The sequence below is a fragment of the Acanthochromis polyacanthus genome, chromosome 4 (genome assembly GCF_021347895.1).
Source record: "Acanthochromis polyacanthus isolate Apoly-LR-REF ecotype Palm Island chromosome 4, KAUST_Apoly_ChrSc, whole genome shotgun sequence".
Classification (NCBI taxonomy): Eukaryota; Metazoa; Chordata; class Actinopteri; family Pomacentridae; genus Acanthochromis; species Acanthochromis polyacanthus.
In genome coordinates, this window is record NC_067116.1 from 27,328,241 (window position 1) to 27,347,321 (window position 19,081).

The 19,081-nt window shown below is 37.0% G+C and overlaps 1 protein-coding gene across 1 annotated transcript in view; it reads right to left on the reverse strand.

Annotated features, from left to right (window-relative positions):
• LOC110949777 (uncharacterized) overlaps positions 1-19,081 on the reverse strand; it is a 78,038-nt gene that overhangs the window by 50,292 nt on the left and 8,665 nt on the right. The window contains exon 3 of the mRNA XM_022192001.2: positions 17,163-17,210. Coding sequence (XP_022047693.2) covers positions 17,163-17,210 — 48 coding nt within the window. The remainder of the gene's footprint in view (positions 1-17,162; positions 17,211-19,081) is intronic.

A 19,081-nucleotide genomic window follows, 5' to 3' on the forward strand; every position in this document is an offset into this window, starting at 1 on the left:
CAAATGTTTAGAAATAAGGACACACACTGACTGTACAGATGGATTATGCCTGCTGTTGGGTTGTCAGCTCCTAAAGGCCCATTTTGAGCAGGAAAACCCTGCTATCATAGACAAATTTATTGAATTTGTTTACATCAGAGTGTTTATTAAAGCCTGCAGAGTTTGATCAGAGAAGCAGTGAAGAAGCCTTTACGGTTTACTGTTTGTTGTCTTTTGTGTTTGTATTCTGCATGTATTGTTTGAAAAAAATGGTTTATTATTAGGAAGCTGTGTTGTTAAATTTTTCACGTTTCCACTCTTCTGTTGGGGTCTCTACAGCAGTGAACAGCTTGTTATCTGAGGCATTCAGCAACACCTATGGAGTTTTTATATGCGTGTTAAAAATGTGGAATATCATGTGGCATTATAGCAGCGCACTTAATCAAATAGTCCAGACTATGGTGACCACATTTTATCAGATTCTTCCTTGTATCTTCCATTACCAAATTAATATCTCTTTATATGGTAACAGATCCAAGGCAGATGTGAAACAAGATCAGTGACCAAAACATCAGAGGGTTAAAAATGTCTTTGAAGATGCTGACATTCTGTTTGCATTTTTGTTAGATTCCAATGTAATTAAACCCTTTTTGTGATGCTCTTTATTCGTTACCTGTTTGTATCATCGTTGTCATTGTTTTTGTATTGCCATTTTTATAGAACACATATCAGTGATGTAACTGCTGTTTATATTCATGTTCGAAAAAATGTTAAAATGTTCACTGTTCATCAGCACTACAACAAAGACATGTTTAGATACTTATAGATTTCTATAAGCTTTATTAGTTTTAATAAATCATGCAGTGTTTTGGACATTTTTAGCTGGATAGGACGGTAGGACATCAAAAACAAACAGAATTACATAAAAAGAAATATTCTTAAGGGTTTTTTTGTTTGTTATCAACAAAATCATTGGATACCTACTTTAAAACATTTTCATACTGGCTTCAACATTTTTTTAGTGTTTTATATTTAGTGACAGACTGTATAAAGCTCTATATCACTTTGCTACTAAAGATATGATTATACATGGCAAATATTGCTATAATTTCTATAATTAATTTTTTATACACTGGCTATATGGCGTTGTCTCGAAGGAGGACTTTCCTAATACAGTAAAAAAAAAAAAAAAGCTTTAAAAAAGTCCTCATCTGTCTGCAGCTTAGTGTGGTATAGTGTGTTACCATTTATTAATTGTTTATTATAGAAGTCGTTAAACTGTATGACATGCCTGTGATTGTAGAACCCTGCAAACCAGATAATTCTTTCAGGAGCATAATTTCCTCCTCTTTTTTTTTTCATTTCTTATTTATATGATGCCAAAAATATGCTCCCAGGGCTATCATTTTTCTGTGCCTGTTTGCAAAAGCGGAGAGCTAAGAGGATTTATCTTCTTGAGCCATCACACAAAGACAATGAGCTGCAGAATAGTGGCGTCCAACTGGGAGGACTGAAGGTGGGCACACCCAGCCGTCCTCGGGCTTCCTTCTAAAGACAGAATCATGTTACAGGTGCAGAGACCCATTACTCTTGTCTGTATCAACTCTCGGTGCCTTTGTAAAAAGCTCTGTGCATGCGAGTTGGTTGCAGGGATTACTGTATGTCAGTGTTGTATCTCGGGCCTGTTTTGACTGGTCTGGGCTTCGGATTTCTGACAGTAAACAGCATTAGATATGTGCAGTGGCAGCGGCAGTAAATATCTGCACAGTTTCAGTCTTTGCATGGAGAGTAAGAAAACTGTGCTGCAGAACTCTACACTTTTTAGGAGCCATTTGCCCCAGGGCTATGGCTAATGGTTTACTCACTCCCCGACAGACCCTCAGGCTCCAGGTAGTCTCACATTGTCAAGCTGCTCTCATTAACTCCCATAACTCCTGGAGAGATAAGCGTCAGGCAGTCACATACTGGAGGCCTTACAAGTGGAAGTGCAATGGACTGACAAACACGTTTACAGGCTAAAGGACACACTGAAATTATAGCTTTTATTTGGTTGGAGGCAACTTTTTGCCAATGGACTGCAATTCAAACAAACATTTTGTAGAGTTTTTTTTTCTGATTTCTATATCATGCAGTGCAGCATTGTCCATTAATTCTGTTTGTGTATGCTGCAAATCCACGTTTTACATCAAAGTAGTGCTTAAAGACTGTACGATAAGTAAAAGCTGCAGTATACAGAGAATAAATTAGCAAAGCAGCCAACAGTTTTTTTTTTGATGATCAATGAATCTACTCCCTATTTTGATTAATTGGTATAATGTATGGTTAAATAACTGATTTCCTTTAAATTTCTTGCTGTATCCAACCCACAGTCCAAACACCAAATATTTAGTTTATTATAACAAAGACAAACTAAATAATTAAATGCTCATGAGAGGCTAGAAGCAGTAAATCTTTGACATTTTTGTTTTAAAAAAATAATCCATTATCAAATGAGTTCCTAATTTTATCTTGATTGATTAATAAATGAATAGATTGATTTATAGCAGCTCAAATAAAAATACTCTGTTGCTGTTAGGACAGTATAACTGCAACTCAGTGTGGGTGCTCTGAGGTAGTTTCATCGACAACACTGCATCACATTTCTAGCTGTATAAAATGAAATAGTGCTATTACTCTGTAAAATATTGATTAAGTGACTACATGCATACTACAGACAACTGTAGTGTAGTAAAAGAGCAATAATAGTCTGAGTTGCAGTACCTCAAACTTCAAAACTGTACTTTAATAAAATAATCAGCTGCATTTGACCACAGCATATTAGTTACATTCCAATGAAGTCACTGTGCAATTTTTATTTATGTTCCTTCTGCAGATAAAAATGTTGTGTTTTGTCTGAATAGCAGTCCAAACCCCAGAAATGATCAGTTCACCAACACGAAGAGAGCAAAAATTACATTTTAGGGTAAAAACTATTCTGAGAATAGTTGCCAATTAGTAAAAAACGCTCGTATACAAGTTGGGTTTTTGTTGATAGTGTTTGTGCTTTGGTAGTCCTTTTATTTAAATTTTTAAAATGTGTTAGAGAACGGTGTCTTCCCAAGTGTACTATTATAATGATTCGGTTGCAGTGAGTGGGTTAAAGGTGAAAATAATTGCATCTGCTTTACACAAATAGAATGGGTGGTATGAGGTAGTCATATTTCTCATAACACTATAAAGTAGAAGAACATGATAATGCTCAAATAAATTACTTCAACTAATTAGCTGCATGCTACCACTGCACATTAGCTACATTTCAATTAAGTTCCAATAGAAGTGCTGAAATTTTGGCTTAAAAAATGTGAATAAATGTGATTTTTAATCAAGTACCTTTTATGTGAAGAACACTGAGGAGGACATGACAAGATTTTCTAATACACCTTGTTTTAATCAGCGGCTGCAGTTATAGACAGGAGGCGACTCTCTGACAACTCTGCTTTTTAAATTTCTAAATGCTGTGGTCGTCTTGTAAACCGGAGGCCTGTAAATGTGACTGGCAGCTTGGAGTGAATGTTTTGTCGACAGCAGAAGAAGTGTCAGGTACAAAAACTTCTGTTTTTTGATAGCATTTAGTTTTTAAATTTGGCATTTCTAATTAGGGCAAGTCTTTTCAAAACCAGGATGGAATGTAACAAATGACAAGATCCATCACACAGACATTTTACGTTTTCATCAGACTGATCTGAAGTTGAAATGCTATTTCAACATTTTTTTTGTACCTCTGTCAGCTCTAATTAAGCACAGTCTGTGCTGCTGACAAATTGTGTTTTCAACTTGTTCTCATTTGTGTGCACAAAGAGGCTAACCTTGAAAACTTCATTGGTTTAACAGTTCATTTCCTTAAAAAAAAACCCGGAGCATGCTTCAATGACACACAGACCTAAGAGTTATTTTACCGTGGTGTCATGAGGTTTAACTAGACAACAGATTTTGTCCTGGGTATCCTCACAGTCACTTGTTTCATGCGTTCTCATTTAATCTTGATTATGTATCTTTTTGTGTGACAATGTTTGAGCTGTTGGACAGGCTGGAGGACAGCAGAGTAAATTATAGACTGCTAAGTCAACATCTCAGACAGAAACAGTCCTTTTGTTAATCTTTTCATTTATACAACTTACATCTGACTCACACCTTCTACATTAAATAATTGAAAAGTACCATGACTTCATCTGGACGCCACATTTAAAATCTCCTGTGCAAAGTTCAAAACAATACAGCCATCAGCACTGTACTATATATAAAGCTCTTACTAACAACTATTTTTATATCAGTTCTTTTACCAACTGTTTAACTCACCATTCTAATAAACTTAGTAATTCATTCTTTGAGAAATAAGCAAAATGGTCATTTCATTACAGTGTCTTTCATTTTGAGAATTCATAATTTAATGCATAGGTCAGTGCAGTATAAAATGCAAAAAAAAAATATTCACAAACTGGTGACAAACTCTAGAGTTAACCTGGAAACAAAAGCATGGTGAAAACAAATGAAAAGGAAAGTTTATTATTTAGACAAGTTGGTGCAACTTTAAAAGAAATCCAAGTTTCAATAAAAACCCTTAAAGTGATAAGTTCCATCAAAGTGCATTATGGCGCCTGCCCTGGTTATATGTATTTTAGTCTGGGCTTATTTCCCATTAAAAATGGCAATTTTATGCACTGTTGACTATTTTTAAGAACCCCAATTTTATAGACATTGTGGTCAAAAGTTATATCCGTAAATATATTTTTAAATTTTCTACACTGTAACAACAGATGACATTGCAAAGTCATCAAACGGCAGCAATTTTCATCTTAAGTTATCATTAATGCCATTCAAAATCTATACATAGGATCAATTTTACTTGTGCAATATTGTCTCACATTTAGGGGCCGGTATTTTAGTCATTTGACTTTTATCCAAGATTTAGTTTTTAATTCATCACTGTTTTCATTTATACAGAAATGCTATACAAAACTAGTCAGCACTTATTTTGCTGTGATGACATCTAACTGGGATTCTGGGTAATGTGACTAATAGTGAAATTAGTCAAACTAATAAGAATGATACTTAGCTGCAGCTTTAATTCAAACTAATAATAATTCTTCTGAAGTTTACAGTCTCAGAGTGTCTCATCATAGCTCACTCTGAGGACAGCCAAATGCAGACCAGGGCTGAAGGATTAATCGATTTCAAATCAAAATTTGAAAGAGTGCAATTAGCAAATTGCAAAGCCTGCAATTTAGTAGAAAGTAAAGCAATGCATCTGACCAAGGATTTTTTTTAATGTATTATAATTACTTTTCATTTAACTTGACTGCAGAATATGCACTACTTGAATGCTGCTCCTTGGTCATGAATAACCGACCTGTTTCAATGTCAAAAAATATTTTATAGAGCAGCTAATATTTTGACGGTGTGGGATGTTTTCACTGCAAATCAAATTTAAATATTTTACTCAAATTGTTCAGCCATAATGCACACAAATAAATACTGTCTATTATACTACTATAACATTATCTACATTTGAATGTAAATACCTATTAAAATTGCCCAGAGGGAAATTCAGTTGTTACAGCAGCATGGATATTCAAGAAAGGGATAAACAGACAGCACAGAATAGTAGGGTATGATATAAAGTGAAGGTAAAATAAAATAAGACTTAAAAAATAGAAAATATGATATAGAAAGAAAAAAAAATCAACTAAATATACAAGCGTGATATAGAAATGTGCAAATGGACAGAATGTGCTTAGATGTGCAAATGATGTAAGTAGGTGCAGATAAATTTACAGCTACGAATATGAATCATGTTAGAATGTCAAAAGTGGTTTCATCAGCAGACAAAGTGATGCGGTCCTTTTCTGATCTGCCAGACGCATTGAAAACACTTAACACTTGAAGTCTGCAGGTGTTGGATAATAAAGTGAAAATACTAAAAGGAATGAAGAAAACTACTTCTGTTGTGTCTGGAATAAAGTTTTTTTGTTTGTTTGTTTTACAAGTGGGGAAACAGATATGTAAAAACAATGTTTCTTGTTGCGATTAACATCAATACATCAGTGTTTTTGAACCAGTGTCTGTTTTTTGTTTGTTCGTATTTTTGAGTTTTAAGTCCATTTCATTATAACACATTTTTTTCTATTTCATGATGTCAGTAGTTTATGGCTCCTCTCACTGATCCGGTGCAGTCAGTGCTGCAGCTGCGTAAAAATTTTCAAAGACCCAAGACTTCAAGAGTTTGGCAGTAATTCAAATGATCACAGAACAAAGAGGTGCTTTGCACACTGTGCAGAATTTGGAATTTGGCAGAAAACAGTAGCACGGCACAATGCATGAACACCTGCAGAGAAAACACACCGGCTTGCTTCTCTCCTGCTCCCTGTGCTCACATATATTGTATTTGAATACAACCAAATTTCTAATCAAACTGTCCTCCTGTACACATTTAACTCTAAGATGAAATAGAAGGTACAACCAAAGTTAGAGAACAACTCAACAATAAGGACATTAAGAGTTGCTTTAGCTGCTCCGAGCTTGAACAATATCCACCGTATCAATATTTTGCTTTCGTTTCATTATTCCACCAAACATTTCCAGCTTGTTTTGCAGTTCCACATGTATAATATTACCAACTAATACTAACTGTGCACATCATCAACCAGAAATGCTTCAACACTTTCTCAGTGGACACTCAAACTTATTTGAGGTCTTAGTGCAGTAATATTGGATTTGGTTTCATTATGTTTGCGGGATGGAATTGGTTTAAATAGGCCATAGGAAATTGACTCCATTTAATCTGAGCATTGAAATGTAGACCGTGTAATCAGTTCTCGTTCACATGTGGGCCAAGATAAGACTGGTTTTATTTGTGTGTAAATCTATCCTGAGAGGCCTCATTCTTGGCTGTGGCTATAGTAAGCCATGCCTCCAAGCTATGGCAGTGTGTGTGTGTGTGTATGTGTGTACATAACTGGTCCTTCACTTGGGTCCCCACCCTCTGCCTCAGGATCCTTGTGTAATTGAGAGATGATCTCGGCATCGCACACAAAGCGTGGCCACACTGCCTCGGGAAGTGAGCACAATAATCTTTGTAACAAGGCAAGGACGCTGCTTTCTCGCTCTCATGGTGGAAATCAGGAACTCAGGGGAGGATAATTTAATTATTTAAATGTATTGTTCAATCAGAGGAGAAGTTCAACAGAGGTTACCTTTACCACCTGATATGTATTCTACATCCCAAACACCTCCAAACGGGACAGTAATAGCAGTGTATGAACAGTGTGCTCTTTGTTTCAGCAAAAGTTGCAGTGTAATCCAATACGTGGATGTATTCTTAATCATATGCATCCATATCTGTTACCTCAGCTCCGTAGTGGCACAATGCATTATGAAGAAAACTTGATTGCGAGTTGTCACCTGAGCCACATTCCCTTTAATTACAGCCTCTGCCTGGACATATATGCATACAAATGGCTTATTTGAGGAGTAGATGAAAAGGAGTTCATTTGAAAATCTACAACAAAACCATTTGTTCCCAACAAAACAGCACTTGCTGTATGACAAATGATGCTTTAGTCTTATGAATAATTCTCAAATTCTAAGCAATCAAGTTTTAAAGATATCGTAAATCCTGTCTAAATGGCCTCATTCATTACACGGTGGAGATGGGAGGGACACTAATAAAGTGTTACGTCTGAAATTGTCACTGACTCCATGCGTCGCTGGGAGATGTTCGGCGCTGAGCTGATGTATGGTGCGACTGACTGTATGGTGATGGAAATGTCGCTGTGGCCTCGTTAGCATTCTGCTGTAACCCTCGGGCAGGGGTGTCAGAGTCTCTCAAAATTTACAGCTCAGTTTGGAACCAAAAGATTCTGTGCATAATGGCTGTGGGGACCCTTATAATGAATATAGTGATCCTCCTTTGCAAAGTCTGCTATGAGGACGCAGTGAGAATGAGCGAGTGCATATGTGAGATGTCCGTACCATTTAAAAGCAGCAGGAAACCAATACTGAAATAGTTCAGTTAATTGCAGTTTTCTTTCTTATTTCAGTTGCTTTCAGTTGCTACGGTAACAGCTCTCTGTAATACTTCTGCCTTCTGCCCAAGTGTGAGCTGCAGTTGTAAAGAGGTGCTACGAGCAGTTTTTAATGCTAGCAAACCACTGCCACGAGGCCACCAACGTAATGTTTCATATTTATATGCTGCACATAGAAACTAAACATGAAGAGAAAGCAAGATATTTATAAACACTGTGCTTATAAAAACAGAAAGCAAGGGATGTTTTAAATATTGTGCTATAATTATAAAAAATCCAACAAGATTTGAGCTTAATTGTTGAATACTGTTTGTTTATTAATTTACAGTTGAACATAGTTCCTGTCTACTTACTTTTTTTTAGGGAATTCTCAGTAAAACCTACCAGCTTCTCACAGAAGGTGGTAGATATTAACTGTTACTGCCTTCCCATGTTCTTTAAACATACATATGGAAAAAACAATTCATATTAGCAATATACATATGGCAACAGTAGGTAAAACAAGAGCAAAATATATTTTTAAAAAGTTTGTATTTAAAAAGCAAAAAAAAAAGCAACCAACATACATATTTTGCTACTTAGATTTCTAATTTGTTTCTACATTGTCTATGTGCTCTGTGTAAACGCTGCCTGCAGTTCAGCAGAAAAGTCCCTGAATTTTTTTGTCATATGACTGTTGTTTTCTTTGGTGAAACAGTTTAGTTTTGTCAGATTCTACACAAATAGAACGACGTGATTTTGATGAAATATCAAGATTTTAAGCTTAGATTTGGTTCCGTTAACAGCAGCATGGCACGTCACAGATGGGCGGTTTAAGAACCGCTGGAAACTTCAATTCAAGTCAATCTTTAATTGTAATTGTCAACAAAAGATGATTTGCCTTTCTATCGTGCCAGAAATGTTTTGGGTTTAGAGGGTCAATTTGTCGTTCAACTCTGTGTGGATTTATGGTGCTTCCTCATGACATGCGCAAACCTACGTACTGCAATGTAGCATAAATGTAAGTTGAAAAATTAAATTAGGCATCGGAGGAGAAACAAAAAAGCTTCAGGATGTATTTAGTGCCGCAGACCTCCTGTATTTAAATGAATAGAAGCTTTGAAATGCTCCTACACACGGCGCTTCCCTGTCTTCCTTTAGACGTCTCATTCCTTGAGCACTCTGCTAAGAAGGGTAGGAAATGTGAATTACAACTAAGCTACTTAACCACAATGAATTAAGGCCTAACATTTGAAAATTTGATACTGAAATTACTGTCATTATGGTGCATTATGTCTGAGCATAATGATTGCTTTGGCGCTGTTTGAAGACAAAGGCAGACTCTGGGGGAAGAGTATATTCAGAGGAAAAGTTGATTTCATGGATGTTAATGATATGTGAACTTCAAACCCTCACGTTAGCCGCCATCATTTGCCTCCATTTCATAACTCCTCTTGTCAGCTTCCTACATCGTAATGGAGCCTGCGAGCGATTTCCCTTTCTTTGAGCCATACCCACAGAACCACTTGTCAGACAGACATATTGCTGCTTTTTTAGGCTTATGTTTGCTGTGTACAACATGTGCCTCATTGAAGAGTAAATAAGAGAGAACATACTGTAAAGGGTTAACAGGAATGTGCAGTTCTTTAAGTCTTATATCACCAATTGATGGATTTAGAGAGCTGTTAATGTTTTCGATTCACACGTATCTTTTAGTCGAAGTAGGAACATTAATATACGCTGTACTTAGGAAGAGCTTTCTTTGGCCTCTGCTGTGTTTTTGTGGGTACAAAGTTTGCACCAAACGTCTCGGGTGTTGACAAAGAGATGAAGTGCATACCAAGAGCAGGGACCACACAGCAACTGTGACCATGTTTTCCTCACAGCTGTATTATTGAACTTCCAAAGCAGACACATGGGAAATGGGACTGACTAAGGCTCCTCTGATTTTTTTTTTTTTTAGGATGTTTCCAAGGTTGCCAATAGTGTGTAGACCAACTGGAGCTGTTATTAATTCTTCATCAGTTTCAGTTTGGAAGCCTGAAAGCCAATTAAAGGATAACTTAATTTAATCAGCCTCGGGACCCTCCTGAACAGGAACTCAAATGAATTGTGCTTGGGGACGAATGGCAGGAAAGAGAAGGAGGGCATGGAGGTTAAATAGAAAGGGTGAAATTACCAAGAGTCTCAGTCTTTGCTGGGAAGAATGGCTACACACTGACCCTGCTATGATGTAAATTAAATCTTGTTTGCAACCTTATTCAACCAAACCTCATGCTGTAGCTGCAGCAAAAACAGACAAGGCTCTGTTTAAAAGCCAAACCAACAATACTGCTCAGTTCAGTGACAGCAAATACTGATATCTTTTCACTTTGTTTAATCCATATGCAGAAAATTCAACAACATTCTCATCACAAAGTCATTTAAAAAACTTTCCAGTTGAGAATAACAGCCCTCTGCCCCCAGGGGATAAAAAAGTTTTCTGAATCTGAATCTCCACCCCGCTGATATTACAAACATGTAGTAGGAACCTCTAAACTAGTGCTGATCCTGTCAATTAAAACTATGAAGACATCTGATGGCAACCTATTTTGCAAAACAAAAATGAGACTATGAAAAAAGTGAGACATTAAAACAGAAACTAAATGGAAATATTATACATTTTACACATCTTTTGTACAGGAGTAATTCAGCTGCTGCTAATAAGAAGCAACTCCTACTTTTTAATAAATAAAACTGTTATTTATATATTTTTCTGTTTCTGCTGTTAGACCACAAAACAACTTTAAAATAGTGACTGACTACATGTTAATCAGAACACACCTTTAAGCTGTTGCTGTTTAACACTAAAACACTGATTTTATAACTTCATCATCTGAAAAACTCACGATACAAATGACTGTAAAATTACAGCTGTGTGGTAAATTCAGCGGTATTTTAATATAAATTGCTTGCTCAGAGTTAGAAGCGATAGAAAGTCCTGGTCGCACACACTCATCCACGTCTTTAATGAACATTGAGTGGTAATATTTTTATTGTGCGCTGTCAATCACAGAGGCAGAGAGAGTTTTCTCCCTGAAGTGGGCATGGACGGCAGCAGCACAGCAGTCAGGGGTCATACAGTCATAGAAACATGAACCATCGCTGTGGTTTCTTGGAGCATTCTGGAAAAGTGTGAGACGTTCACTAATTTGTTGAAAAGGGGAACAATATGGGATGTTTAAATGCTGTAAAAAAAAAAAACACAATAGCTGCAGCACTTCTCTAATTTATATACAAACAAGCAGCTTAAAAAAAAATTCCCATTTCAAGACTATGATTGAAATTAAAGAAAGTGAACCAAGTGTTGGTTAGAAGAGACATACAGAGCAAATAGATTTCTGTTAATGTGTGTCCACTCTTGTAATGAAGGGGTTTGCAACTAAACAGCATGTGTGTGTACACTGGCACAGACACACATACACTCTCTTACCTCAAGGCCATGTTCCATTGTCCTGGGAAAGCCATGAGGAGGAATTCCTTTCATGTGTCATCTCCTGTCACAGTACTGTCCTGACAGAGGCTTAGTGACATATGAGAGGCCTCGGCAGAATGTCCTGCTTTTAGTCAAATGAAGTGTCTGGCAGCTGCTGCATTCATCAAAATCAAAGGATAATCTGCTTTCCATATAAAATCAAGTGATGATTAACATTTTTTCAAAGTAGGGGGATGGGAGTGTCGATGTCGGCATCTTTAAGGAGACACTTGAGAGACATAAGGCGGGGAAGGCTCGCAAAAGGTGCAGAATTGTGTCTTAAGATTTATGTTTTATGAATATACTGCATAAACTAAGCTCTCAGTGTCTCTCCATCTGGACTGATTACTCTCTTATGACTTTCAGTGGCCAATGATTGGGTTAGGTTCATCTAAGCTGTCATCATTTTTGCAAGCAACAGATACATCACACAACGGGCAGTTCAGCTGTAAAGTTGTAACACTACACCAAGTGTAATAAATGTCAAATGTTTTTGCCCAGTAGAGAGGACCAAAAATCATTAAACAAATTCAATATATTAACATGTATAATAAATACATTGTGTGTGAAAATACTGACGTAATTTCTATACTTTAACACCTCAACTGTTATTTAGGAAATTTCTGTATTTCCCCATTCATTTATTTTTGCATTACTACATGTCTTTATTTCTGTATTTTCTGTCAATATTTTTTAATAAAGCAGAGCTGTACAAACCTGACAGAGGCAAATAACTCATATCTACATATAACAATCTACCTACCTAATCCTCTGTTACTAGATGTAACAGATAATTAGGGCTTAGTGGCTTAAGACCTCCTAAAATAGTAACTTAAAAACACGGAAATACATAAATCCAAGCATGAAAAAATTAGAAATACAGAAATAAATGTAAAAATACAGAAACCATGAACCAAATGAAGTCTAAAAATACTGAAATAAACGTAGAAATAAAAAATTTCCTAAATGTCATTTTCATTTTAAAATGTATCAACATTTTATTAATTTATGTATGTAATAATTTACTTTTGCATTTATTAATTTGTGCAGAAGTAATTTTTCATCCTCTCGTTTCAAGTCACATGAATGAAATGCAATCCAGAACCTTGATAAGACTTCCATTTGTTCCGTGGCCTAAAACATTTAGTAGCACATTTAAAAAGAATTTAGCAAAAATGTGTGTTGAAAGAAGTCAAATAATTTCACTTGAAAAGGTATTGTGCCCCTTTTCAGCAAAATAATTAAGGTCTCTCATCCATCTCCAGAATGTCTTTCATTTTTTTCAGATCAAAATACCAGAGTGTCTCGACCTCGAAATTCAGTCAAGCTGTTTCTGTCCCCGCCCTCTTCAGGAAGAAGACTCTCCCTGTGTCTGTGATTGACAGCACGCAACTCTAATAAAGGGTTTGTGATGAGCCTGCACCAAAGATTTATAACTACATTTTAAAATCCTCAGAGTCAAGCTGCATTGAAGTGCCATGATATTAAACATTTGCTACTTCCAAACAGCAAAATTGCAGTGTAGCAGTTTAAAAAGCATCGCAGCCTCAGAGAGTATTCAGAATAACTTATTAGCTACACAGAATCCAATGTTTGCTCCATGCATAGATGACCTCTGCATAGAATAAAGTCACTTTTCAAATTGGTCCAGTCCTTGTCAACATGTATTTTGCAGTGGTTGCCATGGAAAATAAATTACCAGAGAAGTCATTGCAGATATAATGCTCGCTTGCCAAGAGTTGACATGTTCTGCATCTTTGTTTTTTTTTTAGTGTTCAGTTTGAGTCCATTTCTATTTGAATCAACAGCTGCCTGAGGTATTCATATGTTTAAGCAACATATAATTTGCCACATATTTCAAACACACATTATCATATTCAAGCAATAAACAAGATCAGAATGCTCTACTTTACTCATGCAGCTAATTAAAATCACTGCCAATGTTTGCAGTAACGATCAGCACAAAGTTTGTATAAAACCTGACCTGTAAGCTTGACCCGAATGATTTAAGACATTTGCATTAGCAGCACTTGTAGTTTGCTTTTACTATCATATATCGCTTGCATGCTAACTAATCCAATTGATGGCATTATTCACTGTAATAGAGCTTTGTGTCATAAGAAAAAATAAATCTATGAAAAGCTACTGTCAAAGTGAAGGTGCATACAAAACATGACTGTTGTTTTTCATTAAGACAAACAGTCTTTCCTCTTAACCAGTCATTCAGGACCAGAAGTAAACTGTGAATCTCCTCCTTCTCAGCTCCCCACCAACGTCTTTTCCACCGGACTCCAATCAGAGGGAGCAGAGGCCATTAGGCGGCTCTGGAACTCCTTTTCTTTATAATTACACCCTCCTGGATTGACCGAGCACCAGCTAGCCCTCTGCTATTTGTAGTAATTAGTCCAGAATGTGAGCTGTCAACATGCAAAAATCGTGCCAGTAGGCCCACAATGCTGCAGCCACCCCCACTGTGTTCAACAACAAGCACCTAGCCTTGGCCACTGGAATGCATTAACTTTCTCTTCTCTTTTTTTTTCCCTCGGCGACTCATGTCAAATCCAGGTCCCTCAGAACAAAATCTTAATAATTAACTGGCAAATTTTAACATGATTGCTTCTGACACACCTACTCTGGTAATTATTGCTTTGAGGCCATGTGCTAATGAAATTAATGCATTCATTGCCCCAACAAATTAGCATAACTCATACAAATGGCCCACATCTGAGACCCCGTTGCAAAAAGGGAAAACAACATAAGAAAAAAACAGCTTCGACCCTCAAAAAGAAGAAGAAAAAAAAGGAAAATGAAACGGCTGGCACATTGAATTGGAGACTATGATGAGCGCTGCTTGCTCAAAGTCTTAATGGCTAAAGCCTCTTAATGTTAACCAAGGGTGATTGCAGTAATGCATTACAGAGTGATAGCAGCGCAAATGATTATCACTATCATTACAGTCGTTGCTGATCTACATATACATCTCTCTGTGGACAAATATTAAATGGCTGTGCCACTGCAGACATTAAAATGTTATTATAGTGGTGCATTAACTTACTGTAGCAGAGTTCATATCAATATACAGTAGAAGCTTCCCAACAATCACTCTCTAAATGGCACAGCTGCCACTTGCAGCATTCAGCGGTCCTGCCACTAACCCCTGTTCATGGCTGTTTGGTCTCTCAGTGGGATGTCTCTCAGACACTTACTGCTCTGCATTAATAATTGATGATGATGCCATAGGTACAATGGGCCAAGACAAGTGCAGCGACAGTCAGTTGGAGATGCTGCTAAAGTGCGAGAAATGTCCCCTCGTAGCTAAAAGACGAGTAGAGGTGGTTTAACGCCTGAAAAATATGTTTGCCTGCAGCCAAATACTGTCAGGAAAAACAGTGAGAACGGCCTCCATTTAAACAACACCGACTTACATTATTCCAGTCAGGTGAGAGTCTGCAGATTGGTGTGACAGTTCATGTGGTGTTTCCTTAACTTCTCTTTATATATAATAGGGACTTTGTTTTATACACCAACCACGGCACAGAAGTAATATGGCATATATTAGTTTAAGGTCAGTGCAGGGTATTCATACTGGATTATATTGCGAGATAATTTGTGCTTACTGTTAAACTGAAAGAAAAATTTGCTGTAAGATCAGTGCATATAGTAGAGCTGGCAATGTAGCTATAAAAGTAATCACAGTAGAAGGTTTCATTTCAGTCAACATAATTAGTGAGAATTTTTATAACCTATTATTAATGAAGATCACGAAATAAAGTGTATTTGTCAAGTGAACATAAAAATATAACACACATAAAAATAAACAAAGAAAAAGGAAAGACTGTGCCACAATAAGGCTAAAGGTCCAAGTGGCCAACTGGATTGGAGACCACACACTGGCCTCACCCTGATGGCGAGTCAATCAGCCCTAGGAGGCCACGAGGAGGCGGGGGGAGACATTTAAGACTGTGAAACCTCTCTCACAAAGGCCACCACTGGTCCCCACCTCAGAAGATCAGCTTGGAATAAGTGGAGAGAGCGATGGAGGATTAAGGGGCTCCAAGGTCATGAAATGATAAGCTCTTCTGGACACACACCCGAGGTTTGTTCATGCAATGAAACTTTTCCTTCTGTGCTTTCATTGAGGTTTCCATCAGCTGCAATCAATTGAGAGTATCAAGCATTCTATCAAATGATTTTCCTATTGCTACTGATGGTGTGTCCATTGCTGCTATATACTGCTATTGTTTTATTGCCCAGGCCAAATATAAGATAAGTTATAAACAGCGAGTGTCCAGTCAAGATTACAGTGGAGGCAGGTATTCGATACTACGTCTCTAAACTGATCAATATTCCTGGACTCTAGTTGCAAACATCTTCAGCGCAAAATGACAGCGCCTATTTTTATATTTTGCCTTCACTTTTACACAGTGTTAGAAAGTAGTGGCGTGTTGTCAAACTCTGTGCTCAAATATCAGTCAACTGCTGCCATGGGAAAAACCCACCCAGAGCGTAGAAGCTTAGAAGCCATTGTTCAAAAACTGTTGGATCCTTTTTTGTAGAACTGAGCAGTGGGCACATTTCCTACAGTATTATTATGGTTTGTATTCAGCTACACACACACACACACACAAAAATAGGACAGTGAAAGGTTTGGTGTATTTGGACCTAAGAAACATAGTCATCACCCTGTTGGCAGAAAGGCAGTCTTCTATAACAGAAAACAACATCACGCTTAAGACCAGTTGTTATTTGACCCCAAGTGGAAACTAACACACATTCCTGGATGAATAACAACAGTCACTGGAGACTTCCCTGCAGACTAAATGTTTCATTAGAGTGTGAATCTGTGCAAGTGTCTGGCCATGATTTCATGTTTAAAATATCTTAAAATCCTGAAAGGTCGTCGTCAAAGTTACTGTGACATTTTCTTCTGTGGAGTGAATCCCCCCCTCCCCTCGCATACATACACTCAGGAGCAGACAGCAAACCCATCGCTGAGGAGCAAACAATGAATAAAACACTGAGTCGCCAGCATGTGATGCTTTGACCCACAGCACAAGCATGAATACATACAACACATCAACAGCATACTTCCTAATCTGAGATGGTTAGTAATGCAGCCACCTTATCCAGCATGCAACCCCATCTGTGATGACACATCAGCTCCACCATTTCGTACGAATAAACGCGCAAACACAAGACCCAATGTGTTGACGGAAAATTTGCATTAGGAATGTAACAGGAAAGCATGATTAATTTGTGCTCATGAAATGAATACAGATTTTGTCATTACATGGCTTGTATCCTTTGCCAAATATTGTAATGTTTCACCCTCCTTTTGTGCAGCGAGTGCTCTGCTGCAATAATAAGGAATAAAAGACAGCTTACAGCTCATAAGCAACACAACTGCTGGCAAATCAGCTAAATCACAGAGCAAAACAAAGATCTGATTGCTCATTAGTATTATGGATCTGCTCTGTTTAAATCTGTTTTCTGAGATGCAGACGCTGTTCAATGGCTTAAATGGTGTTTGTTTAAATGCTCACTACCTACATTTCACACAGTAAGATTTAAAGAATGAGACGACATCAAATCTCTCATTCAATCCTCAAAACACACGTCAATATGCTTACCTTGGCCTTGCAGATGATGCATCGCAGCCTGTCCTCACTCCCACATCCCTGTAAGGAAACAATATTTAAAAGAAAGTGAGCCATAAAAACAGCAAATCTGAAGATGAACTTGCAGATGCAGAGAGACAAATCATTTGTTTGTGTTTTCATCGATAAATTAATTATGTCTATTTGGAAAATGTTATAGTACGTTTAACCCAAAGGTGCATTATGCATAATGATGCTAATTTAATTACATTGCTAAAAGCCTGTATAGTCCACTGGCCTCGAGGAGCAGAGCACAACAACATTTTAGAAAAAAAACACAGCCACAACAAAGAGGAAAACAACAACAAAGCAAAATCACAACAAAACAGGGAACATATTTCACAAAACACAATGTTTTAGAAACAACAAAACAAAGAAACAACTGAATAAATAACCAATGAAAGCGCATATAAGTCTGCAAAAACACAGCAAAAGGGAAGATATTTCACATGCCACCACATAAAGTAAATAAACAACATAATTTCAAAAAAATGGAGCAAATATCGCACATAAAACCAAACAGAAAATTCAATGAGTAAACAAAAAAAACTGAAAACAAGAATAGGCCTACAGAAACCAGCATTTAACAAAACAACAAAAAGTAAAAGCAACACACTATAGCATGTCACAAATGGCACAAAGACCAACAAAAAAAGAAAAATAACAAATACAAAACAAGATGCAAAAAAAAAAAAAAAAACATTTCCACACACAGAGGAAAGAGTTTACACCAAACAACACTTCGAATGCAGAAAAAGAGAAAGCACGACAACAAAACAAAAGAACAACTAAACTGTAAAACACTACCAAACAGGAAAGAAAAATCAACAGAATTTCACAAAAGTCTTAACAATATTTCATTAAAAAAACCAAACTAGCAAATTAAATGAAACAGAATTAAAAACAAAAAGCAAACAATTCAAAAACCAACAAAATATGAGAATATTTCACACAGAAAAACAACAAAACTGAAAATTGAACATTTAAAACACACAGTTTTACAAATTGCAACATGGATGTGGTTGTTTTGCTGTTAGATGTTGTGTTTTGCACCTCAGGGCTACTGCAGCTACAGTAATTGATAGTCTGACACACATAACTGGGCATTTTTAATGCACACACTCAATGTACCACTTCACGTGACAGAAACGTGAAACAAAAATAACATGTTGGCAACAGTCTTTGAGCTGGCACTAACTTACTGAAGATGCTAATAGCAAGGAAAGCATTTCTACAAACACAAACTGCCAAATCCTCTGCTAATATGCACGGCATGTAGGAGCACATTTTGATAGATGTTAATGGCATATAATTATAGAACACTGCTATTAGGCAATGTGATTTTATAAAGAGGACCATTGCCCCTGGCACTGTGGCCTGATTGCTGTGAGTGTTGGGCTAATGAATGTAAACCAGGTCTGTTTGCAATGATGAGAATTATCAACCCATGAGAGAGAGAGAGAGGGTGAGGAAAGGGGGGAGGCTTAACTCACTATTCACACCGCTTGCAATTAAAAGGAGAAAGGCACGCACACAAACACATTCATCACATATGAGAAACATATTTAATACACGTCAACTCATCTTCTGCTCGTCTCAATGTGTTCTTCATCTCCTCACACCACTCAGTCAAAGCTATATTAAGCTCTCCTGCATCACTTCTGCTTTTTTTCTTCTTCTCACTACGATGTGGTTCATTGCTGATGGTTGGGATCACAAACTCTGAAGAGGAATATTTTTTGCACAAAATTCAGAATACAACAAAGTGAAGCCTGATGTATAACAATGAAAAATGGATTTATCTTTCCAAGGGTATGATACACACTTGTGTCCTGTATTTTCTAAAGATGCCAGTGGGCTGGGCATCGAGGCACACCAGACCACGCTCGGCT